Source organism: Corvus moneduloides, chromosome 7 (genome assembly GCF_009650955.1).
Source record: "Corvus moneduloides isolate bCorMon1 chromosome 7, bCorMon1.pri, whole genome shotgun sequence".
Classification (NCBI taxonomy): domain Eukaryota; kingdom Metazoa; phylum Chordata; class Aves; order Passeriformes; family Corvidae; genus Corvus; species Corvus moneduloides.
In genome coordinates, this window is record NC_045482.1 from 35,147,663 (window position 1) to 35,174,745 (window position 27,083).

Below are 27,083 nucleotides of genomic sequence, written 5' to 3' on the forward strand. Positions count from 1 at the left end.
ACCCTGATACACCAGTCAAGTAATTTGCCTCTGAGAAAACCACTAACACTAAATTCACAGTTAGATTAAAATCAATTATTTAAATCAAAGTTTTCTGCTTGCTGGTTTAAATCAGAGCTAAATCACTTTGATTGATCTCAATTCACCTTACTGAACCCTTTAAGTCGATGACAAAGCTGCCATTGACTCGGAGTGGATGGTTCAGGAGGATTCCTTCAGGCTGCACAAACCAAACTCCTGCCTGGTTTGCCAGAATCACATGCAAACAATTATCAGCCCCATCTGATAAATTAGTTTTATAGACTGACAGACAATGTCAAGAATTACACCACCTCCTGCTGTAACACTCAAGTACTGGGCAGGCAGAATCTCTGCCTGTATGATCTCCTGAATGTTTATTTTAACAAGCCCTAATTCAAAGCTAACTTGTTTTTTTCTTGGCATGGAAAGCCGGATCCGGCTCCACGTACACATCACTCTTGGTTGAACCAGTGCAAAACTCTCTTTACACCAGATCAGGCCCCATCTGTCCACTCATGGAATACTGGCGGCTTAGGGTCTAAAAGTTTCCTGCATTTGATTTGTTTATTTCTGGGGCATAATTAAAAATGCAGCACTTTTAATAAAAAGCTGGATAATGTTGTGCTGCCATTGCAGTGGAAGAGAAAGATCCAGCATCCATTATTCACAACTCTCTTTGAACTCGTGGCTGGATTTTGCCAACATATTAATTTTCACTATTTTTTTTCTGAGAAAAAAGAAAAGATCTTTGGAAGAGAATCAAAATAGTGAGCATACACAACAAGCATACATGCAAATCCAAATCAGAAAATGTCTTCAGCTAAAAAAGGGCTGCAAATAAAGACAGAAAGGCAATTTAAACAATCAAATTAAATAATCCAATTACAAAAAACTAATTCAAATATTCCCATGGGTGTCTTGATGAGCTCTAAATGGAGGCTCGAGTTAACTGAAATAGTACCATTAACTTAACGAAACAAAATGATTCTTACCCCTTCCCCAAAATGGCTGTTTTGCTAGAAATCCCATTTTTATATACTTGAACTATTCAGGTTTTAATAGCCATTTCTGAGCATCCAAAGGGCTTTTGTGACCGGTTACATTTTTCTGGGAACTGCATGTAGTTCTGATTAACACTGATAAAATAAAACCAGAATCTACCACCCATAATGAGGCAATTATCTTGCAAGCTAAAAATAAAAATGAAAAATCCAATTAAATGACTTCATTCTCACTAATACTGACCAGTTGTTTTTCCCTGCACTTTTGTCTCAGAAAACACGCACAAGTGATCATGCAATTTGCACCCAGAAACATGCTTATGCTGCTGTATATATACATATTTGGAATCTAATTTCACACTTTATGGATAGACATTTAAGAAGAATGGAGCTCTATTTCAATAATTTTTTTTTTTTTTCACGTTTTCTTTACCTCTTCTGGGAAGCACCAGCAACAACAGCATTACCATATGGCCAAGGTGGTCAAGAAATCAGTAGCTTATTACCCATGATCACACCAGACTGCAGATGTATTATACAATTTGTCTTTACAGGTCACATTATGACGACCACATTGGCATTGTCCCCATGGTTACACCTTGATTAATTCCTGAATTATGTGCAGAACTTCAGCATAAGCAGCTGCTGGGCAGGAACCCAATGTAAACACAGGACCCTGCTTAACTGGGATATCCTATTGAATTATCCTTTATTGTACCACCAGAAGGCTATTAATAGTGACACTTTCAATAAGCTGCATTTTTGAAAGTGAACGAGAAATCACCACAGTGGTAAAGCACTCGGAAGTTATTGCTATATCAGTGAAGAAATACAAACACAGTTATCAGATGTATTTTTAAAGGAAGACTTGTTTTTTCACCCCATACGATTTACAGCACCCACAGTTTTCAAGTTTTAAGGTGTTGCCTGAGCCAAACAAAGGTTGTGCTTACTTGGCAAGGAAATTCTAAATTGCTGATGCCAAGCATAGCACACTAAAGACAAAGCTATTAGGGTTTTAAAGAGTATAGTGGGAAATAAAACAGCTAACCACAAAGAACAGCGTGGGATGGAAGAGGTTCATCAACCCAGTCCGAAGGCAGGCTGGTCCAGGAGCAACTGAGAACATCAAATAAGGAATCAGGGTTTGTTAACACAGAGCTTTCCCCCATAAAATCATGGGTGCTGTGTTACAAAGGAAGCCTTTTCAAAGCTGCTTTAAAACACAGGTCAAGATGTGAAGGCTCATACAGACACACCAAGACCATCTCAGAAACTTCTGCTGCCCCAAAAGCACAAAAAGGGCAGAGAAAATAGGGGCATGAAGAAGTATAAGAAAACAAGAAAACAAGGCCAAAGTTCATCTGGTGGATGCCCTCCTTGTCTTCCAGCAGGTTTTGCTCTGCATCTGTGCAGAATCAGATACATGGATTTGGGCCAAGGAATACACAGTTATGATTTTATTGAACAATCTTTATTGGTGGAGAGGGGTTGTTAAACTTCCACTTAGAGCTTTTTTTAAAACATACTTTAGTAAAAAAGGCTGAGACTCCAGGGATGGTTATTCCAGGATAAATGCAGGAGCTCTACAGAGCCAGAGTAAAGCTGCTAATGTAGAACAAGGAAGAAAAAAGAAAATACTCTCAAGAAATTAAGGTCATCTCCCACCTTTCATTCATCCTTTTTACCCTAAAACTACCTATCTCACCCTAATATTTTTTTTGATTCAAGACTTAAGGACTCTTCTTCTGGCCGCTTTATGCACTACAAGTTGAGTCAGACTTCCCACTCTTCCCTGTTATCACGCTAAGAGAAACCTGGTTTGTTTTTTGTTTTTTTTTTTTTTTTAAAAACACCTACTCTAACGATTTTCCAGTCTGTTCACCTTTGGACCCCCCTTCATCACCAGTTAGGAGGTGGCATTTGAAGTCTGGCAGTTCCTCACGTTCACAGAGTGGGTGTCTTGATCTCATCCAAAGACAAATTTTTATTTATCTGCATGCTCTCTTCCTGAAAGCATCGTGTTTCCTACACCAGATAACCCCTGACTCAACATACACCGAATATACATCTCATACTCTTTTGGTAACTGATCCTCCACTTAAGAAGGAATTCAATTTTGCAGGTTCAAGAAAAATCAGCTTGCAAAGACAAATTAAGTAAAAAATGTATTATACTTGCGAATGCAATTGTTAAGCAACCCCCTCATTTATAATATTATTCACTGAATAATGTCTTCGGGAATATCTTCTGAAGATGAGTTTTACACGTCTATTAGCTGCGAATTCTGAACCATTCCCTCACAGGAAAGAGCTATAGCTGCAGATTTGTCTTTAGTTTTTGTTAGTCCTGGCTTATCATGCAACGGGAAGAGGAAGAAACTCTTCACCTGCTGTGACTAGCTAAGAACAAAGGGAAGTAACACAACTGAGGCACAGGAGAGCTCGCTCTAGAGCCCAAGCAACCTGCCTGTGCTCAGCAGACCAGACATAAAGAGATCATGGGGAAGAAAATCCATTTCCAAGCAGGTTGCAGGAATAAGGATGCCAGGTGGAAGCATGGCATGTTTTCACTGTATTTGTTTTCAGGTTTGTAACTAAAGATGGTTTTGAGGACTTGGCATGGGAAAGACGAGAGCTCCCCCAGGAGCCTGGCTTTGGGCTCACCTGGGCACAGGCTGCTCTGGAGAGGGATCTGCCTGGCCAAGGAACGGCTCACAAACACCACCTCACCTTGAGGAGCGGTGGAGCTTGGACTTTTTTTAGCAAGAAACCGAAACAAATGCAATTTCCATGCAGGCAGACTGCCTCCCCTGGTGGCCAGGGCCAGGAGAGGCCTCTCTTGCCTGAAAACAAGCTATAAATAGCAGCATTATTCACGTACCAATAGCAGATATTCCAACACGTCTCAAAGACGGAGTGACTGCAAACCAAGCCAGAGAGATGCACACAAATCCATAGCATTCCTAAAATAACCTCTCTTTTGTAGTTCTTGGACAAGGAGCAGCTGCATCTCCTGGTACAGCAGAAATGTCAAAGGCATCCTCCTCTTTATCCATGTGGATGAACTTGCTAAGAGAAGCCGTGCTGCCGGAGCAAATCAGGTACAGTTTCAAACAGAGATTAAGTGACTTTCACAAGCTGGAAAGAACACTGGAATAAGGAGAATGAAAGGGAGGAAAGATTAAAAGAAAGGTGAAGAGGTGACCTCCTTTGATGAAAAAATGAACAGGTTAAAAAATATGAAGAAAGCACATCCAAAATCCAAAAGCTCAAGCCTTTCCAATAGTATTCAGACAAACCCCAAACAGGAACAGATTGTTAAGGCTTCTGGAATCAAGAGATGTGATTTTTGTGAAATACTATTTAGCAATAGTAAATATTCTAGACTTATATGGCAAAATGTTTTTCCTCTCAGACTTTAAAAAAGAGTATTTTTAAAAGCTTATTAGTATACACTTCGTATAAGCAAGACAGACTTATGAAAATTAGTTTCTAATTAAATAAAAATCAACAGATGGCACTCTATAGGCAAGTCTTTATTTTCCTCATTTAATATATGGCTTTGCCTGAAAATTCTTGTGATTTAAAGAGTTTGCAATTTGGACACGACAACTCTGAAGAAGTCACATGATGTGTTTAAACTGGATTGTCCCTAACAATGTCATTAATGACAGATGAAAAATACATATACAAGGTAAAAAAGCCAAACAACTTGTATTTCCCAATTTTCACATGATTAACAATTTTTTCACTCATTGAGATTGTAATTATCTTCTGTTAACAAGGTATTTTAATTCACTTACACAAACACAAGACTTGCTGGTTGCAGTTGCCATGTGCAACTTTGCACAGGCAATCACAGGACTATTTCTCATTAAGTGTGAAGTGCTGGAACTCTCTGTATGGAGTATTAAAAATAAATCAGTAAACTGAGCTGCACTGAGACTGCATCTCAGTGAGGTAAAGCAGGAGTGAGTCTTGCTCACCCCAGCCGTCCAAAGCAAGTTAACCTTAATGCACTTTTTTTACATGACAAGTACAACTTCCATCTAACTAACTTTACCTTTCGTAACCCTTGGCTGGAAAACAGGATGGACTGGGCCTGACTTCTGGAATACAGAGCTCGGACACAGAGGGAGTTTTGTTCTGGGCTACACAGGACACGATTTCAGCAGTGTTTTCTATCCCAGGAACTGTCAGAGGCAATTTCAGCCGCAGCAGCACTGGCAGAACCATTCTGGGCAAAAAAGTCCCATCAAAGAGTACTTCAGGCCCTACTTTGGGAATTTTTAACTGGCACTAAATTAACTCCACACCCCCCGGGACTCTCCACCCAGCCATATCTGGGGGTAAACAATGAGTACAATAACTCAACAATATGTTTTTAGTTGGTTATCACAGATGAAAGGTGACAACACTGCAACTCAGAGGAGCAGACTGAGATGTAATTGCACAGGTTTTGTCCTTGTGCAAATAAGGCACAGTTTACTGTAGGCTGATTTTTCTCTGTGTGATATCTGGATTAGCAATTAACATTTTAATTAAAGATAGATTAACAAATATTAGGAAAATTATGTCTGGAACTGTTCAATTTAAAATCCACCACATATACACAGATAAACATGTCATTAAGTGCAAGTCATTTTCTGGTCTGTGTAAAAATGATACGATTTATGTCTTTGAGACACAGCATAATAATTTGATATTATTATACACAGAGATAAATACTGAACAAATATAACACATGGGGATTTTTTTTTTTTTTAGAAGCTTTATAATTACCATTAAGTTTTAGATGTTCATTGAGTGGAAGTTCTGACTGCAGTTCAAGCTATAGACTCGTTGAACTCAGCTATGTTTAAACAGAGCATGGTGGTGAAGGAGGACACACTATTCTAAATGTAAATTGTATTAGCAACAACATATTGAGATTTCTGTACTCCTTGTTCCATTTGCAGTTTTTTGCCACGAGAATAAATCACAGCGTGCTTTCTGTTCTTGCCGCAATCTTTGCAGGGAGAAGCCAGAATCTGCACCATGTGCCTTTCACTCTGCATCTGGTCTCCTTTTGTCGAGGCACCCCGGGTGCCGGGTTTGCTTTTTCTGCTGGGTTTTTCTGTGAGGGTAAAACCTCCTACATCTCACCCTCTTACCAGAGAGGACAAAATTATGATCAGAGTATGAGGGGCACTAATGGCCAAGCAAGTCAAATAGAGAATAGGCAAAAGAGCATAATGTGTGGAATATTTGGGCCTATTTACTGGTCATTAAAATTACAGATAAATTGCACTTTCAGCTTGGTCATAGAAAAGAACTGAGACAAGCACGCTTATGGCAAACAGTATTATCAGAACCTGCAAAAAACTTAACTGTTCTCATCAGCATCTTTTGAACTAATCTGGGTACAGCTGAATGATTTTGCATTTGTAAAAATTTACTATACTTGGATGAGTAGTAAATAGCATAATTCCTACAATGAAGCATTGATTTATAAAGCCAGCCATTTTACTCTTTAGTCCCAAGGTTTTAGCTTTCAATAAAACACTCAGAAAAAAAAAAAATCCAGATCTTTTTAATGCAGTTTCTAAAGCAGTAGCAAACAAAACAAAAAAATCTTTTAAACCAAATAACTTCAAAATGGCAATGCTTTCTGATTATGTAGTTGCTGAGCATCTCCCTGGGTTTACCTCCACTGACATGAGTAGTGATAAAGGAGTTTACTTCCAACAGGTGGCAGAGCACCCACAGGTGGGTAGAGACACGTTCGATGAGAAGCAACTGCAGCAATGCACAGCTAAGCAAACAAGAAAACTGAAAACCTTTGGAAAGGGAAAAAGACTTTCATCCAGGCCAATGTTTGAGGCAATGTTTATATAGGTCATGTCAGATTTGACTATGACTCCTTTCTGTATGTTAAAGTCTGAAAACTCACATTCAGAGCTTGGAAGGAAGAGGAGACTCAACAATGAAGTCTCTTGTGTCAACAAAGCAACTAGAAAACACTGAGGCAGCAGAAATGCATTTTAGAGCTGCTCATTTGAGTTTAAACATGACATTTTGTCATTTCATGGGCAAGCAGCAGCAGAGCAACACTCAGAATACAGAGTGCTTACTCTGACACCATCCTTCCTGAAGGCTGTTCCAACATTTTCATGGAATAACTTTGTTAAACTGTGGGTAGGACTTTCACTATTTTTCAAAATAAAATACTAGTGTCAGTCTTTGTCTGGACCATGCTGAGGTTCTAAGCCTTGGGCTTGGAACTGCCTTACCCACATTTAACTGTGCAAAAGTTGGTATTGGACAAGAGCAGAGACAGTGTAGAAAGGTAGGATGGAGTGATTTGGTTCCTGAGAGGAAAGGCTTTTTTCTCTCCTTCCCAGGGAACCTTGTGTCTAGAGCAGACAGCAGTGGCAAAGCAATACAACCTCAGAGTCTGTCTGAAAAATACAACTGTATGATTTAACATCCTTGAGGTACTGAGAGCCATTACACAGCCTGGCCACAGACCACAGCCAGCTCCTCTGCAGAGGCAAATCCTTGCACCCACTTACAAGGCTGTACCCCAGCAGGAATGTTTGTATTCCTACCAGGTGTCCGAGTATGTAATTAACAATTTCCATCCATTGTGAAGTTCTCTGATGTGAATTTCAGAAGCACCAGCCCCACACATTTCCACTGTAAACACTGTAGTGTTTGCACCTGTTCTTTCTGTAAATGTTTTGACTCGTCCTCAGAGCAGCCTTTGAAATTGCCAAAGAACCAACACCTCCTTGTTTCTTTAACTTGTCAAGTCATGCACTACTATTAACATTGCAGGAATAAAAGCAGAAACAAACACAGAAGTTCAGCTGCATTACTGGGAGAATAGAAATACAAAGTGCTGGTCATAAATTACACTGAGAGGGAAGTTCTAAAATGCCCTCGCAGAAGTTGCTGCAATTTTTGAGGGGAGGGAGGGTATTTCAAAGTGGCACATGTGCCTGAAGCTGAGGTGTCATAGCAACAACCTCATTAAAGCACCCCTCTTGGGAGTACTAACCTGTATTCCGACTGTTGGAAAGATGTCATTTATAATGCGACTTAATTCAGTGAAGAGTCAAAGTACAGTAGACAGCAGAAAAGTGAAACTGCTAATTTAAGGAATTCATAAAAGAACACAAATACCATATCAAACAGCTGCGAAAAAATCTGGCTTTTGCTCTTGACATCTTCCATTCCCTGAAACCACCACCGCTATTTCAGCCTTAAAGCCCACAATTTACAAGTTATTGGCAACTCCTCTTTCCTCGCCACCATCCCTTTAACCAGCGCTCTGGATGTGGCTCTTTTCTTATCTTTTACTACCCCTACATAGAAGGCATCACCATCTCAACTGTTCACCCTGATTGTCTCCAGCTCTCACGCTGAGCTTTTACCCCAGCAACTCCCACCCCACAGACAATCCCACTGCAGGATCTGCTCTGCTTCTCTACTGCACCATCCTCAAGGTTCTTCCTTCAGTGTCCATCTTGCCCCCAGAATAACCCAAAAGTGACAATTCAAATGAACATTATGATCCTTAGAAAGAAACATCTGCCAATATCCAGAGCTGCCTGGATATGATACTCATCACGTCCCTAATGGGGTAGCTGTGCAGCAGCCGAATAAATTCATGCATATTTGGATTTTACTTTTAAAGATCTATGATTTAATAACTAATTCACAGCAATAACGCATCCGTACAATATGTTTTGGAAGGGCCTTTCAGTTTTTAGAGGAGTAGAGATAATTGTAGATGAAAAATGAAAGAAAATGGCACTGCTTAGTAAGTGAGTCGTTAACCTTTCAACCCAAGAGCTCCCGCTGCAAGCCTGACCAGAGGGACTGCAAGAGCTCCAGCAGCTGCAAGAGAGAGAATAAAGTTAATTCGATAGCTTTGGATTTCTTTTAGTTCTTTTCAACGCTTCCAAACTTGGTCCCCATCTGCTCAAAACAGTTGCTTGCCACAGCATTTTATGCGTCACAGGGCAGGCTCAGATACTTCCCCCTCTGGTAGATCTCACAGGGAAGGTGAGCTTTACATATCCTGTGCCCATAACATGCTGTCTGCAGCATTTTAAGCTAAAACACGAACCAGTCATTTGGTGTCAGTGCTTTGACCTTGAGTAACAAAAATCACAATTTTCCCTCTATACTTGCAGCTCCCCAAACAGCAGGAACAATCTCCTCAAAGGTCAGGGAGCTGCAGCCTGCAGAGCAGCACTCCTCCCATGGGAAGCTGGGAGAGGAACAGCAACCAGCAAAGCACACAAACTCCCAGTTTTAACTTCTATGGATCCCAGCAAGTGTCTGAACCCATGATCCATAGTGCTCTCTGTCACTCAAGATTGCTTGGACAAATGAACGTCGACATAAATCAGCTCTCCAAAAAAAAAAAAACATTTTTTTTTTTTTACCTCATTAAATCTTGTAAGGCCTTAATCCACAAACTTGATTAAAACATTTGGATAAATTTTAAGACTGGCATCTCTGTATTTCAATCACAGCTTACAGTGTTATTGCTTAGAATAACAACATAATACAGAGGCTAAGCAATAAATGTACCTGTGACTTGCATAAAATAGGTTATTTACATTGGGCTCCTGGTATGACTTCAGTTTAAAAAAAATACTGCTCATATTTGCACTGATCTCAGTTATCCTGCACTTACCAAGAGATACACATATGCAATTATTATCTTCTGGTGTGCTAAAACAAGCCATCTCTGCAGTTCAATGTATGGTTTATCCAGTACACATGGATCTGTACAAGACATTCTATATTTTAATATGTTTATTTGCTAACTGTTGGCAGAATTGTACAAGAGTGCATTTGCAGCCAGTGGCAACTTACAGATTTTACAATAAAAAGGGAGAAATATTGGCCAGATAGTTAATTAAATGGTACTGGAACAGTGTTTTTTCCCCTTTCACAAACTCCAGTTAGTATTCCAAACCTGTCTTAGGTACCCCAGTGACATGAAAACCGATAAATCTTCATTTATTGTCAGTAGATTTCTAACCTGGCTGTTTTAAACAGCATGATGAACACATTTTAGCAGAATATATTAGCTGTGCCAGTTTAATAAGAGGGAGATTGATGAAGCCTTTCCTTTCTTCCTCTGTACAAAGCACAGCACTCAGGGAAGAAAATCCTTCAGATTTTCCTTCTTCAGCAACACCTTTCCTTTCCTGGGACACCATTTCTCCTCCTTGGACTATTACTAGCCAGTCTTCTCTTCCATTGAAATTCAAGAGGGATCTCAAACTTTATCAGCACCCACCTGATGAGAGGGTGGGAGGAAGAACAACCTCAGCCTCAAGGGCTGTATTACCCTGCCCAAGCTCTGCACAGGTTTCCCCTCCCTGTTTCCCTCCTTGTTGGGTTCAAGGCCAAAACAAACTGAATGTGGTCACCTGGCCCTGACAGGGGATGAGATCCGAGGAGAGGGCACCCTCCCCAGGGGAAGAGCCAGGGTACAGCCCAGGTGGGCCAGTGTCAGAGCTCCATCCCTGACCCCTCACTCCAGGACCAGCATCATCAGCACCACCAGCACAAAAGGCGTTTCTCAGATCAGACTGTCTGGCAATCAAAGGGTTACTAAGGACAAAGGAAAGATTTTCTTCCCCCGCTGTAACACTTAAGACTACTGAGAAAAATACAAATGCTTCCTTTTTTTTCCTCCTTAACGAGAATGCTTAGCTCACACTTAAAATTGCTCCAAGAACCAATCCTATTCTTGATGCCCGCATCATTCACATGAAGAACCAGGAGACCACACCATGAGCAACCCTTCTCCACCACCAGCACAGAAGAAGCAGGAGCCCAACCCCAATCCTTCCTGAGGTGCTTTACCTAGTCCCAGCTGCTCAGGTATTTTCCTTTCAAAATAAACATAATTTATCAGTTTTTCCAAAACTTTCCCCAGCCCCTTCTGTAAAATAGGCTGCAAAGGGAGGCAGAAGGTGTGACCTTGGCAAGTGTATGAGCCCCAGAGGTCCAGCAGGAAGGAGATGTTTTGAGAGGTGTTTCTCCCCCAAGTATGGGTATGGATATTGTTACTGGCTAGCGAGATTTATACTCATACCTCCCACTTACTCCTTCTGAAGGATATCCTTTCAGATGCTTTGTGGTCCAGCAGGCTTCAACATCTAAGAACCTGTTAGTCTGCTTTTTATTCCTCTTGTAATTAGAACAAATGTTCAGGTTATTGAGAGAATTAAGAAAAATCAATGTTAATGAGCTTTTGGACTACAGTATTAGATGGTTTCAGCCCATAACTGCAAAGTATTTTGGCTTACTTTGCCAGGGTTTTGGGTTTGTCCGTTGGTTTTAAACACCAACAGATTTCTCAGCGGGAAAAAGAAAATGGTAGGTCTATGGACCCAAGCTAGCCAAACTGTAAAAACTCAGTTTATACCAATAATTCACACTCCTGCCCCTAAAAACAAGAGAGCTCTAAAGAACAGAGCACTCTACCAAATACAGTTTTGACGTATGTACTTACATTAAATATAACCAATTGCTTTAAAGGGCAACCATTCCCACAGCACAAAGTTCACATAAATTTTCCCACAAGTCCCAAATGCAAACACTATCTGCAAAGTCCACACGCTTTGTATTTCACCAAAGCTTTGCAGAATACATTTAGCATAAGCGAAAACAGAGTTAGGTTTTGCTCTTCACTTCATCTTTTCTGACAGAAAGGTGTCAATAGAAAGGTGCTGACAGGAAAGCTGACTGCAGCCCATGCAACTTTATTACTGAAGTATGGGGGATTACTTGGTGTTATTGAAACGTCACTGCACTTCTGCAGTGACTACCGCTGACTTTCTTTTTTTTTCCTCCTTACACTGGTAGTGATTCCTATTGGGATGAGTTACTTTTAACCTTCAGTTATTTATCAGTGGGGGGAAAAAAGAAAAAAGAATTCTTTAGGTCTAGAATAAGGCAGGTGAATGTAAAATACACCCGTGCAGACTTGAAGTCCCACAGTGAGTTACCATTCATTTCTATAAAAATTAGATCCGGATCATCCATGAACTCTTCACTAATACACTCATTCCCAAAAGCAAGTGCTTCAAGAAGCCTCCTGTATTTTCAGGAAAGCAAGAAGAGATGTTGATTTCCCCATGGCTTATCAAAGACAATACTTGCACATACCAAATGTTCCTGCTTAACTCCTCATGCATTCAGCAACACAAGCTCTTTTTGGTTCAGAAGCACTGTGGAGACTGTTAGAATTTTTTGGTACTGGACATGGACTTTTTTGCTTCCCATCAAATAAAATAATGCTGTAATTTAACAAGTGACCCTCTGCCAATCACTTCTAGGTTTTTTGTTTCCCTGTGGCTGCAAACCCCAAATGAAAGCAGCATTCAACAGGCACCTGTACCATCAACAGCTGTGACTCCCTGATGAGCTCTGCAGCACCTGGGCTTCTGAAGCTGTACCGGAATTTCTCAGGCATGAAATTTTGTAAATTTGATAGGGAAAAAAAAAAAAAGTAAAAAGAGAGAGGTGAAACTACTCGAGATGAAGCCATAATTCATGAGGTGAAAGCAGAATTCATGAGGTGAAGCCAGATGCAAACCAGTAGGAGTCACCACTCTGCTCTCCCATAAACGTAAAGCCCATGGCCATCTTATGCTTCTCAGGCGTCCCATGAAATACAATCCAAGATTTCCACTCAGGTGGGGCAACTTTTCCACTCAACATAAAACAGGATAGCAAACTGAATGAAACAAAGAGAATTTTTTTAATACTAGTGAGGGGAAATTACTCGTGTGCATGCACAACCAGGCAGTGGTAACCAGTTCAAGATGACCACCCTGAGCAGACAGGTCTTTCCTCCCCAAAAATCAGCAGAAGACATCAGCTGACTTCAAGAACAAGCATTCTGCTGTGTTAATTTACTCCTAGTACCACACCAAGGACATGCTGTGCTATCTTTAGAAAAAACTGGCTACTGTGGGGCGAAGCAGACTGTTGATATATTATGCTCTGACATTTTTCATTAAGATATATAAACTTGTGGAAGACGCGCTCTTGAATTTGCATATTTGCATCATGCTTTTCATAGACACATAAACAGTCTTTAATGCACTTAAATTACTTTGAGCTGCTGGATTAGCAAAGGGGATGCAGTGGCAGGATCCGAGTTGTGCCACACCTACCAGCTCTCAGCACTCATTTTATGCAAATGATTTTAGTTATGCTCCTAAGGCTCACAGCCACTTATTAAATTCTCCTGAATTCTGAAGTCTTTTGCTGGTAAGTCTTCAGAGCAGCAGTCAACAGCAGAATGGCAATCACGGGCAATCACTGAGAGTTTAGTTATGTTACAACTTTTTGTGAGGCACTTCTGACACAGTGTGATGCCACCGTGGGAAGACGGGCCACCAATTAATGTAAATCAGCATGGTTTCATCAAGGAGCATTTAACAATTCTAACTGACATAGAATCATAACATGGTTCATATACTCATTACTGAACACCACTAATTGGTGTGGGGAGTTACGCTGTTTCCAGAAAAAAGCATGGAACTTACGAATTGTTCCGAGAATATTGCACAGCAAAGGTAGCAGTAGCATTAGGAACACAAGCAGGCTTTATACACTTGAATGTGCTTTAAATACTCAACCTCACAGTTTGTATCAGAGCCGTATTTCAGAATTTTGTCATCATCTGTTGACAACCATCTGCTTCAAACTTCTTACAGCCCTAAGAGTGGCCAAAATTGGATACTGACAGAGAGAATTTCTGCACAGAAAGCAAACTATTCACAGGACAAAATAAGTGTCAAAGGCTGGAGACCTGGACACACAGGCCCAGAAATCCAAGGTAAATAAGAAAATTATAGAAATTTAGATCTGACACTTTCCTGCAATACTACTGGAGGTGCAGTTCACAGGTCTCTGAAAATGCAGAAGTAGCAGATTAACTGACACCAATTCTCCAGAGGAGTATGATCTACAGAGTAAATAGGTAGTATTGTGTACTGTCAACTCTATTCAACTCACAGCCACTAGAAACCCAGAGAAAGAAACGTAGCACAGCAAGTGCAGGCTGAGGAATTCATTCAGATGGGTCTGTACACACACACTGACCTGAATAGCTTGCTCCAATTTGAAGAAATGTGATAATGGGCCACTTGGGTCATGGCATGAGATTCTGTCTGCTGAAAAAAGCCCTGGTACTCCTGGCTTTGCTGCACTTAGCACAGCACCTTTCATGGCTCTCCCTCTATAGCCAAGGGATATACATATGTATACAGGTGCAATATATTCTCACAGAAGTGGTTTACAGCAGCCCTACAGCATCACCTGCTCAGGTGAGCCTCCAAAACCCTGCTTGCAAAACACTTTTTTGCTCCAACACAGCTGTGCTTTGTTTCTACCAAAATTGCATACCAGCAATTCAACCCAACAAGCTGTAGGCTGGGACAGTGCTCAAGTTTTCACATTTCTATAATCTCAACCTGCTTCATCTCCCTTGCACAGGATTTGATGTTGCAGCCTCACAAGTTCTGCCTAAGACTCCTTACTTTAAGATATCACTATGAAGAAACCATTTGCTGCTCACCATTCTTTCTCTAATCTAAATATAAAAATAAAAACAACTGGCTTAGGACGTGGGCCCAAGGAGAACAAATTCCATTTTGCAGCCTTCCTCCACTCCTTGCACTCCTTAACTCCCACTGCCTGCAAACACCCCTCAGAAAAACCAACCTCAATAGTTACACAAAATAAACCTATTTTAAAGCAAGTGTTTCTGATGAATTTGGAAGTCAGGCCAGTTTTCCTCCAGGAGATATATGACTATCAGCACTGGAGAACACACAGGCTTGACCTACCCTCATTATACTTTACTAAATACTGCTGGAAAAACAGCTGCTTTAGGATAGGTTCCAAAAGAAAGTCAAGTGTGCTCATCCTTGGATAAATCTGCAAAGATTCTGATGTGCTAAATGAAAAGGTACTAACTTTATAATCCTTCCACATGTCCAAAACCAATATACATTATTCATGAAGAAAACTGTAGTGCTTCATGTAGAAGACCAGCAGATTCTTCTGTATTACCAAAAAAACCAGGTTTAACCAACCTAATGACTTCCGAGTAGCAGACCATATACATCTTAGCATATTGAGCTGTCTGGAATTTTCTCTGGTTTTCTGACCTCACAGGAAGGCAGTCTCCTTGCAAAAATCAATGTTTTCACATGAAAAATTATCAATTTAACTTTATTAAAAAAAACTTGTGCAATAACTCCTCTTCTAGAGGATTGTTAGAAACTCTGAAATGAGAAGTAATCACGCATTTGATGCATATAATTTAAAATTAGATAAGAGAAATATAAACGTGGGTTTAGTTTAAGAAACCCAGACGTAATTAAACAAAATATTGGAATAGAAATATTTCAAGAAATAGATATTTCTTGCATACAAGTCATAGGACAATACAGACAGTATAATTTAATTAGAGGTCCTCCAATTAAGAATTTCCGGTGAAATTTTAATAAAATGGTCCAAAGTTCCTTTACACTTACATGCAACCTGATTCTTTACATCAAGGACAAAACAAAGAATCCACTGACTTCAGTGGTGTTGATGAAGGTCTGAAATCTATTTGTTTACAAAACATAAAAAATGTTTTGCTCCAGAGAAGAGAAAGTCTCATTGGCAAATGACACTCTTTGATTTCATAAGCACACAGCTTTACACAAATACCAATATACTTTGGGTAAATCAGTGCGTGTTTGCATATGCAAAAGAGCATCCAACCAGCAATGAACTTACTTTGCTCTCTCCTCTTTTATCTTCACAGTATTTGCAAGCAAAAATAAGCAAGTGTTTTGTGGAAATCTACCTATCATGTAGAAAATTGCTGCGATTTTTCGTGATCTTCTTGCATTAGTATGACTTTTTCAAACTTGCATGTTTATGACTACACAACACTGCAGCATTTCTCCAAAAAAAAGATACACTGAAGAGGACTGTATGAGAAATGGTGGTTTTTTGGTACTTTCAGTGCCTCACAAGAACTCAACTTGAGGAAAAACTTCCCTGCATGTTAAGGGAGATGGAGACCCAAGTGTTCTACACCATATCACAGCCTCTGAGAACATCATAAGCAGCAGCCCAAACTATTTGACAATATCGAAACTGTATTTTAAAAAATATCACCAACAAGGTATTTTTGTTAGTTTCCAGTTAGGTAAATTACAATCTTAAAGCTTTATAGGAAAGCCACATGGGAATTTTTGTGGGAGCATGTCCATGTGTTTGCAAAGCAATCTTCTAGACAGAGCACCTCACATAAAAACACTGCATTTGCAGAACATTGCACCAGCATTTGTCTTGCACACGGTCCATCCTCACCCCAAAATACCACTGCAAAAACCAAAACTGCACCTTTTCATTCTCTGCTCATTCCAGGAAAAACAAGAGTGAATCTTATGAACTGCTGTTAAAACAGAGCTCTACAGTAGCAAAAACTTTGAGGAATTATAGATATTATTCTAAAGGCTTAGCTTTTAGCACTTGAAGTGCAAGTCATTCAAGAATGCCATGCCCAAAAGTTACTGAGGGATGTCCTACAGACAATCAGGCAACAGAAAGCCCAAAATACATGGATATTCCCAAGAAAAGGAAATAGGTACACCCTTGTTTCTGAAGCGAAGCTGAGTTTCAGCTGCCTGGCTCCTCTGGAAGGCCTCATCACTCAGCAGGAAGCAGCAGGAGAGGTGTTTAGGAGCATCAGGCGGGTTGGGAAGCGCATTTCAGGATGCAACGTACCACATCTAGAACTCGTAATGCTGTAATCTGTTTTTCCGCCTCAGAGAATTAGGCTGTATTTCAACTGCATGGAAATAAAAATCTCCAGGCGTACCTCACTTCCAGACTGGCATTACATCATCTTTAAAAAGCCCTATTACTTAGCAGCACACTCTGCATATTGCAGTGTTTTGTTATTAATACACCATTGCAATTTATGGCAGAATGGTCAATAAAAATGCGGTTTCTAAAGAGACAAACAGCCTTCTCTCCAGCATCCAGCCCTACCCTCAGATTGGCAGGGGTCATAACCACCACACATGGAGCCCAACCTCAATTCTGTATTTCCATACTGCTTGGGAAGCAATGACACATATAACAACAAAATATATTAGGCTCATATAACACTTTCCAGGTACAGACAAAAATCTTACTCCTGCTATGTGGATCTTGCAAATTAAATCAGATTAATAACATTGTGAACGTATTACTGGCAAAAGCATGTGTTTATCTCTAATGATCCTTCCCAGTTCCCATTAAATCTAATTAAAAGGCACTGACTGAGTTTTATTGGAATTCCATTACTGAGGTCCAATCCTGCTCTTGCACAGCCCAGCACCCACGGGAAAATGCCCTTCCCTTCTGCAAAGGCTCTGGAGCATCCTCACCAAAGGAATCCTGTTAGCAGGACCTCGGCTGGGCTGGGCATCTGATTCCAGAGCAACAAGTCCTGGTTATTTCACTTTACCAACTGCTTAAAAATGAAGATTTGTATCACTTTGCAGCACTGTGTTTTGGTACATCTTGAGAATTTGTCCTGTTATGGTCAACAACTGGCTAGCTAGCTGGGATAAGTTTACAAATATTTTCATCTCTTCGATAGAGATAATTTAAGGGCGAGAAAATTCAACTTGTTCAATTAAAAAACAAACTATAGCAGTTGGACAGAAGGTGCAGAGTCATTATTTGAGTAATTATATTTAAAAAAAAAACCCAATTAGTTTTTAATTGCACTTACAAATTTAAGACCTAGTTCTGCAATGTCTATGCTTAGCCCAAACTGACATTAAATACAGACTCAATAGTCTGTATGACTCGCATAAAAGTAGCCAAGTTCTGCTATTTTCATCTTTACTGTTCATCATTAAGAATGTAGTGAGGAAGTGCAATTAAAATGAGTTCTCTAAGCAAATTTTTTTTTAATTGCATTTGAAGAACAAGACTATTAAGCGACAGATTAATACATGAAAACTAGGAAAAAGCAACAACACGCTGGGATTCTAAATATGCTACTGTAACAAAACCAATGTTCTACTATCTAAATTGCCAGCCTTTCTGGAGAAAGCCGTAATTCTAAATTCACGAGTTACAATTACGTAAGCCCTTAGACAATGCAAAATGGAGAAATCCAATTTCTTCCACTGCAAATAACCAGTAAAGGACCGTCAAGAAGGTGCTGGAGGAACACTTGCTTCCAACATTCCAACTGAAGTCAATGTGAGTTTTGCCACTTTAAATGCAGAAAGATTGGGGTCCATATGAACCTCAAAGATATGGCATATGCTCAGATTTATATAGCAGCCGTCACGTAACTCTTCAAAGGAAGCACGGTGTGAAGTGAGAGAGCTTCTCTCCAAGCCTTTGGAGGACAGCTCCTTCAACCTGCCACAGCTCCAGCAGAACTGCTGTGATAAATTAGTAAAAGGCTTGCTGCAGAACGAGTTTACACATAGTCTTTTCACATCAAACACCTAGTTTTGAACTTTGAAATGCAGCTTACCCTTTAAATAGTTCGTGTATTTCTACCACTTTATTTTCACTAAACTACAGCTCTCAGAAACCACTGACCTTAAAAGAACAACCCAGGTAAGAGAGAACGTGCACGTCAATTCACAGAAACCCACACACAGAGCCTGCTCAGGCTCCAGGAGTGCCAGGGGTTTGTGTGTGCAGTCCCACACTCAGCTGAAGGCAGGCAGACATCACTCCTGGAGTGTGAGCCTCCAAAACCAACCAGCCACTGAAACTGCGCTTGTGGACATCTCCTACAATTTCCATCTTTAATTAACCCTTATGACACATCCTGCCAAGTACTGTCCCAAACTCCGTGATGTATTATCACCCTCCTCTGTAATTTTGCCTCTCTAATGATAGCCATGTTCTCAAGTAATAGTTTTTGGGAATAAATAAATAAACAGCAAAGTCACTGTGACCTTGGAAGCATCTCTTTTGCATGTAAGATACTAATATTTATTATCCAGGTTCAAGCCATAACAAACTTAACTGTGGGAACATATACCTCTGTAGTACAGCACAGAAACAGCTTCTTTAGGTTTTTTCCAAGAATACTTTCCAACAGATGGCCAAGCTGGAGCTCAGACTGGTGAAGTACAGCAGTGCTGGTACACCCAGTTTCCAGCATTAAGCTGCTAATAACGACAGAGTTGTATTGTAAAGTCTCCTGGTGCAGTCAGTGTCACCTGCTGTGGCACCTAACCAGGGAATGAAGGCCATCAGCAGTCGTCCCAAGGAGACAAATTTATTTCACCTGGTCTGTGTTTCTGCTACAGGGGTGAGTAATCTAAACTCCCACCAGCCTAACCTTAAGCCTGAAAATTCCATTTCAAAATAATTTGCTTCCAGCTTTCACTTAAATACAGTCAAAGGATGCTGCAAAAACAATAAATTCCCTGCTAAGTGGGATGAAGACAGAAGTTTTGGAATTGCTTTTGTGACTCCAGAGAGGAGTAAAATTCATGAGGATTTGTTGTTCCTTCTTAAAAACAGTTTTAAAATTAGCAAAAAAAAAAAAAGTGTGATATGCCATCACTCATGAACTTGAGTTTTAAGTTATGTGACAACATTTTCCCATCCCATATAAAGTCTCCCTTTGCAGGAGCATCTCTTGTCTGCAAGACTTTGCTGAGAAGCTGTTTCAGCACTCCAGCACCTGCCTGAGAGCTCCAAAATGCTAAAACCACACATGAAGAGTGGGAAGAAGACAGTGGCTCAGTGCTGCTGACAGCAGTGACGTGCCACCAAAACCCAACACAAACAAGCCTCAGCGCAGACAGCAAGTCGATTAATAATGAGCAATGCAACTCATTAATACTGGTGTGGATACACATCTCACTGACAACACCGAGATTATCCAGTCAAGCTCCCATTATCCGGGGCATCTCTGCAATTTGGATCACCTCTAGGTAATCACACCAATTAGTGCAATGGAACCATGTAATGATGTTCACCGCAGCAGACACAAAAATAAAGGATGAAAAAGGGTGTAGGAGCCTAGGCAGGGAGCAGGGTGAAGCTCCAAGGGTGGGAAGAGCTGTGGGAAGGAAACGCCCACCAGAACGCCAGCGCACCGATGGGACCTGTGAAGTTCCCCTGAGCGTCTGTAGGGTGAGCAGGTAACAAATGTTGTCTTCTCAGCTTCCTGAACTGTTTGTAATGTTTTTCTCAGGCTCCTGAAATTCGTTTGTTGCAGCTATACTGAGAAGGAGTTGCAAGTGCTGCAAGGAATCTGGGTCCATCCATTTCCTCAGGAAGAACTGACTGAAGCAGAAGGAAAAGAAATCGCCTCTTTGTGGCTTCAGTGGCACGACCTCAGCTGCAGCAGGACTTATCCCTTATCCTTCCACACTCTCCTGTCTGGATTCCCTTCTGCTCACTTCCCTATTTCATCTCATTTCCAGCTCCCTCTCTCAATTTTTCTTCACAATTTTTTTTATATACGTGAAATTAGAGGAGCTGTAACCGGGCTGAGGACAGACCTGATAAGACTGGAAGAATTTAACTGTATTTCATACCCTGAGAAAAGGGTTTAGCTAATTCAAACTTTGGTGGGGTTCCCTCCCACCTCCTTTTTCCCTCCTGATGTTACCCTCTGGTCTTACAGAAAGTGTTACCTCTCCCTATAGTACCTCACTAATATTTTATATTACCATGGCTACCACAACATTGCTATTAACACAACCCATGACATTTTCCCAATTCTCTTATTACCAATGGCGAGCCTCAGTGCATTCCAAATTTCAGTGCCTTTCACATACATTAAGCTTAACATGCTCCAGTGACTCTGAATTTTCTCCTGTAAAGGAAAATCAGCTTGGTATGGTCAATAATTTTTGCACTGTATCATAAAGTTTATCTGATGTGCAAATGTAATTCCCTTTCTGGATGCCTCATCCTGAATCCCTTTTAGGTTGAGACCACTTGACATTTTTTTTAAACAAAATGCCTTTTAAGTCCTAATTTGTGCAGTGCTGGGTTTTGATAAGACATGACATTATGATATGATGAGTTAGTTGATTCTAAGTAAATTTGATTTATCCCACTTTTGGGGCTGGTATGATTTACAAGGATGCTGCCTTTTAAGATGGGATTGATTTTAATATAAGCTGACAGCACTTTTCTTTTCTTTTTTGGTGAAACACTAAATCAGAGCAAGGTAACTATGGAAAAAAAGAAAACCCCAAAGGTAAAATCAAACAAAATTTAAACACCAGAAATTAATATTCATGCATAATTGGTACCTGCTTACCACTATGAAGGAATACAGAGCAACAAATCAATTTCCAGAACAATTCCACAAAATGTTTGGAAGTTTGATTTTTATTCATAAGATCAGATGCAAGCTACAGCTGCTGAAATCTAATCTGGCCATTCTGTGAATACCATGGAAAGTTCTTGAAGTATTTTCCATCAAACAAGCACTACCACGACCACGTATCTTTGTGAACCAAAGCAAAAGCATACGTACCCTTCATAAAACTAAAAAGATTCCCTAAAAACCTTTCCTCTCTGGCTGCTCAAGTTCCGTTCTGTGGAATACTATCCTCATTTCCTTGCAATATCCCTGAACCTTGTGATGCAGTGTTTTAAACATGCAAGTTTGTGATGCTGCAGCAATACTTTTCTCGTTGATAGGTAGTTACTTCTTATTTTCGCAGCATGAATCACCTATGTAATTCTGACAGGTACGTGGGAAAGGGACGGGAGAGGTTTGGTAGTTCGACTGAAGCAGAAATCTATACCCCAGACCGACTGTGCAGAGGCATCCGCACTCACCCAAACGAGTTGTAAGCAGTAAACAATTTAATAGGCAGTGTGTACGTGGTGGAGAGGAGCTGGGTGTCTAACAGTGAGAATTCAAGGCTTTACAGAATTACATTTCTACTGAAATCTAACTAAACCCTCGCAGACTGCGTACAACACCACCCAGGGCATCTCATTCATGACACCACGCAGTTTGGAAGCGGAAGGGCTACAACCAGACAATTTTCTGGTGAGGAGGCTTTTCTACAGCGGCAAGAAAACCTGAGTCAGAGCAGCACACCGCCGTTCCCGCACCTGAGCCACACAGAAGGCGGACTTGGGCTATACTTAGAAAATATCCAATTCAAACATCTCACAGGAAAATGAGAGCGGGTCTGGTGACTGCGCAATACGCGAGACGAAACACCGAGCCCCGCTCGGAACCGTCTCCCTCTTGGATGAGGGACTTCTCTGAGGCGGAGAACAGAGTTGGAAGTTCCGTGATCGCCCACCCCGCAGCTGCGGGACCCCGAGCCCAAATCCAAGTTCAGGCACTGAGCGAGCGGCAACTCGGGGACATTGACGAGGGAACTTTTGGAAGGCTGGGGGAAGCGGCGGACGCTCGCCGTTCCTGCGGCACATCGCCGCCGGCCGCGGGGCTGGCTCGGGGAGCCCCGGCCGGGACCGGGGGGTCGCCGGCAGCAGCGGCTGTTCCCCCGCCCGCGGTGGATCGCACCCCGCGAGTCGTGCCCGGTGAGGACATCGGGACCATCACCCCGCTCCTCGTCCCCGTGTGTTCGCCGCCGCCGAACGTTCGCCCCCAACCCAGCGCAGCGCGCCCGCAACCCAGGCGTGCGGGAGCGCGGAGAGGGGAGCGCGGTGATGGAGCGTGGAGAGGGGAGCGCTCCGCGGCCGCGCCCGTCCGCGCAAGGCGCAAGGGAGCAAAACTTCCCGAGCAGAAGCGACGGGAAGTTCCACGGCTCCGCACCCCGCCACGGACGTGCCTTACCTCCGCGGGCTGCCGCTGCCAGCGCCTCGGCGACGGGCGGTAATCCCCAGAGCGTCGCCAGGGCCAGGAGGAGAGCGGACATCGCGGCGGGCGTGCGGGAGAAGAGGCAGAAGCCGAGCCTGTCGGCCGCGGGCGCGGAGCGGCGGAGCCTGTGCGGGAGGAGGCGCGGCGGCACCGCCGGCACTTTCCGGAGCGCGGAGCGCGGCTGGGCTCGCCGCACGCAGCGAGCGGGCAGCGCGGGGCGCCGGCGGCCGGCAGCGCCGCGCTCCGCCCCGCACCGCCCCGCGCCGCTCCGCGCCGCCCCTCACGGCTCCGCACCGCCCCGCAGAGCTCCGCGCGCCGCCTCGCGGAGCGCTCGCGCCGCCCCTCGCAGCCCCGCGCCGCCCCCCGCACGCGCGCGCCGGAGGCGCGAAGCCGCCTCAGGGGATGCTCCCCTCAGGCCCGGTCCCCTCCCGCCTCGACTGGGGACGGGATGTTCTCTAAAATTCGAGGGTTTGTTTTGGCTTTTCTTTTTTTTTTTTTTTTCCTTTTTTCTTTTTCTTTTTTTTTTTTTTTTTAAATTCGCAAAGGCGAGTGAGGCTGAGGGAGGGGGAGTGAGTTAGCAAAAAGAAATATATATATATATGTGTATATATATATGTATATTTTAAAAAAAAGCATTGAACTCCCACGAGCCGTGTTGCCGTGTGAAGCCGCGGGGATGGCGATGCTGAGGGAAGGGGGCGCGCGGCCGCAGGCTGTGAGCGCGAAGTCGACGTCCGAAGCTACCCAGGTAAATTTGGCTTCGGTTAGTGATGTTTCACAGATTCACAGGGTGGTTTGGGTTAAACACCAAAGCCCATCCAGATCCAATCCTCCGCCATGGGCAAGGACACTTTCCAGTAGACCAGTTGGCTCCAAGCCTCGGCCAACCTGTCTTTGAATAGGGCTTTGTTTTTAAGTAATTCACAGACAATGAAAGGAGGGGCTCACGCTACTTTAACAGCACAATGCCATCTCAAAACACCAATGACCACTCAATCTTCTCTAAGTGTACTTCTTTGTCTTGAGATAGGTCTGAGCTCACAGCAGGTATTGCCTGTTTAGTCTTTATGCGACTTTGCATAGGAGTATTACCTTGAAATGGGCCCACACCAAAACTACAGTTTATCACATCTTACACATTTGTTATTAAAAAAAAAAAAAAACCCAACCCAGACCCTTTATTAGGTAAAAAGTGATAAAGCTTCTACATCATCCTCAGAAATTAATTTTCCCCAAAGACAGCCGGGTGCTAATATTGATGGCTGAGACCTTCACATTCCAAGGGTAAAGCCTCAGCTCTTTCACCTTCATGTTTATACCCACAGCACAGAACCTAAATACCTTTTATATTAAGCACTACGACCAAGAGGCTTCCAGGACCAGACAGACCAAGCAATGCTGAAGGACAGAAAAGTCCTTCAGACTTCAGAAAATGTCAAATATTTTATTATTTCTGTTGAACTAGGGGAAGTTCAGTTGCCCAAGAACTGAAGAGCCCAGTCTGGGTCCCAGAGTCACCTCTGAGGTCAGGGACTGTGAGGACTCACAGAGGGGGTGCAGGTTTGCTTGTGACAGCAATTTACAGCCAAAGGGGAAAATCCAGTTGGGTCAAATTCTGCATTCATCTACTGCCTTTAAAGCATGTGTAATTCCCCCACAGGCAATTAGTATTTATACAGCCATAACTGAGCAGAATTATGGATCCCAGAGTAGAAAACCTTTGCTAATACAGAAATAGGTTTGAATAAAGATGAAAAAATCTGGCAGTGTCCATGGTCTTGGAAGTTGGTTGCTTTTATAACCAAAATGAAGCCATGCATAATGTCACACTGGAACATCATTTCACCGGGTTTTTGGAAGAGATTGCTCTGTGTCCTGCCTCAAATCACCCCACCCCCCCGAGCCATCTATATTGCTCTTAAGCGTTAATTGAGGCTTTTTTAAGCAACGTTTTGCGTTTCAAATACGAAAATGTGTAGACGCTGGAGCAAAGTGAGAAAAATGTGTGAAGGAAAACAAAGGAATTCCAAGTTTTATGGAACTCCTCTAAATCAGTGACATTTCCCCCGTGGCAGGTATAAAGACACACATATTCACAGTGCACACGCTGTCCCAGCATTCCCAGGATATGGAACTGTCTTTGCAGAATAGTCTTTCATCTGCTGCGAAACTTTCAAGGTCTGCAGGGTTACGAGTGGTCATGCTTTTCCCCCAAACATTATCTCGTAATTGGTGTGCTGCCCTTTCGTGCCTCCTCACAAAAGCACCTCAGCTAAAACCCTGCTTTTCAACCATCTAATTTGTTCCTTTTCATTCGTATTCCATACTTATTTAACAACAGTCCTCTCTACTCTCCGTGAATAATTTCCTTTAATGATACGGTGCCATTTAGTGCCCATTTTAAACATTAACATTTATGAGAAGCTTTGAAGAACTGATTGATCTTGCTTTCAATACTGCTGATCACATATGCACATAAACTTATTAAAATATTTAAATTATATTTATAATAAAAGTCAATGGCCTCCTTGTTTATGGGACATAAAGTGTTGATATGGACTATGCAGTGAGAATTATGACTAAAAACACAATTACTGATAAGTAATTATTTTTCAAACTGCCTAAAAATGTAACTTGCTGTAAGATAAGGTCATGAGGCGAGAATTCTCATAGAAGACTGGTTTTAAAATACAGGCTGTTGAACAAATAGAAGTTGATCTTTGATAGATCATTCCCCTCAGCCTCATTTCCATTAAACATCAATTGCTATGAAGTGATGGAAGGATGGTACATCTCTATATGATGGAATGGGATGACCTCAACAGTCCAGTAAAAATACATAGAAGTAATTGCCACTCTCATATCTCCTTTCCACATCCAAAAAAAGGCTGCACCAAGGACTGTACGAAAGTTTTAATGTGTATTTTCTATGAATAAACCAAAAAATGTTTGCTGAAATGACCATGATCGAAGGCAGTTTCTATACATATATTATAATTCAGATGCTCCAAGCCATCTGCTGTATGACAGGTTTTTCCTTAGCCTCAGACTTGAGTAAAAAAAGGGAATGGCAATTTTAGCTGGAAGCAGTTTCTGCATTTCCAGCCTCTCTGTTGCTGGTTGAATGCACACAACTGTGTTCAGATTTCTGTGTGGTGTCTGAATGTTGAGACACGCAGGACCAGTGGCAGGTACACAGATCAGGAACCAGACTGGCTTGTCAAATATTTATTGAAGTCTTCTCTCAGTGCCATTTAAAAAAAATAAACCAGAAGCTCTGGGGCGCCACACAAAGAGTGGATACAGAGGAGAGCGACAGAAAGGAATTGAGGAATCTCTTTTCCTTGCTACAGCCAAAAAAAAGGAAGTTAGTAGGAGACTAGAGTGAAGTACTTGTCAGAAGTAAATTCAAAGTTAAAAGTGTTGTTAGAGATCTGTTCACACCTACGGTACTTTATAACTTCTTCCTTGTAATCAGAGTTATTAACACTGACAAGTTAAATAAATTAATTCATCAAGCTATAGAATATTATGAAATCTCTTATTGAGATAAATTAAACAAAGTAGAACCAATCATTCATACTCGCCGGCATAATACAACACAGGAATATTAATTATCACCAAAAGGTAATTCTGGCAGTAGTCACTATGAAACCACCTCAACTGCATCACTGAAACTTGGGTTGTGCTCTGGTTTATTGTGTACCAGCCATGGCCTTCGAGTGGTTGTGTGGGTAGGCAGGGATGGTGGCATCAGTGACTCCCCCAGTGCCCGATTTGACAGGGGCAGTGGGGACAAAGGTTGCTAGCTGGTGTGCAGCCCTTTGCAGAGCATCACAGTGCCTGGACTGGTTGCTAGGGGATGGTGCTGGCAGCCTGTCCAAAGGCAGTCGGGTGCCCTGCCCTGTCCCACCACACAGAGAAAAGTTGCCAGGCAGCAGCTGACACAGGAGCAGAAAAAAGGGAGAAAGTATTTGAGAGGATCGAAAAGAGAAGAAAGACCAAAGATTAAAAAACAGAACAAAAAAACCCACCCTGTCTGAATTCAGGAGGTTGCATTACACACTATCCCTGCTGGAGAAAACATCCCTGAAGGAATTTTTCATTACTGCAGTGAAACGTTGGTTTCATTATTAAAGACTTTCTGAATGTGCATCTCCAACAGCTGTAGGAAAAGTTCTCCATGTG

The 27,083-nt window shown here is 42.0% G+C and overlaps 1 protein-coding gene across 2 annotated transcripts in view; it reads right to left on the reverse strand.

Annotated features, from left to right (window-relative positions):
* Positions 1–23,094, reverse strand: part of LRP1B (LDL receptor related protein 1B) — a 638,461-nt gene extending 615,367 nt beyond the window's left edge. For both annotated transcript variants that reach the window (XM_032114472.1, XM_032114471.1), the window contains exon 1: positions 22,872–23,094. In XM_032114472.1, the coding sequence (XP_031970363.1) occupies positions 22,872–22,953 (82 nt within the window). In that variant the 5' untranslated portion in view covers positions 22,954–23,094. The remainder of the gene's footprint in view (positions 1–22,871) is intronic.
* Between the last annotated feature and the right edge of the window lie 3,989 nt (positions 23,095–27,083).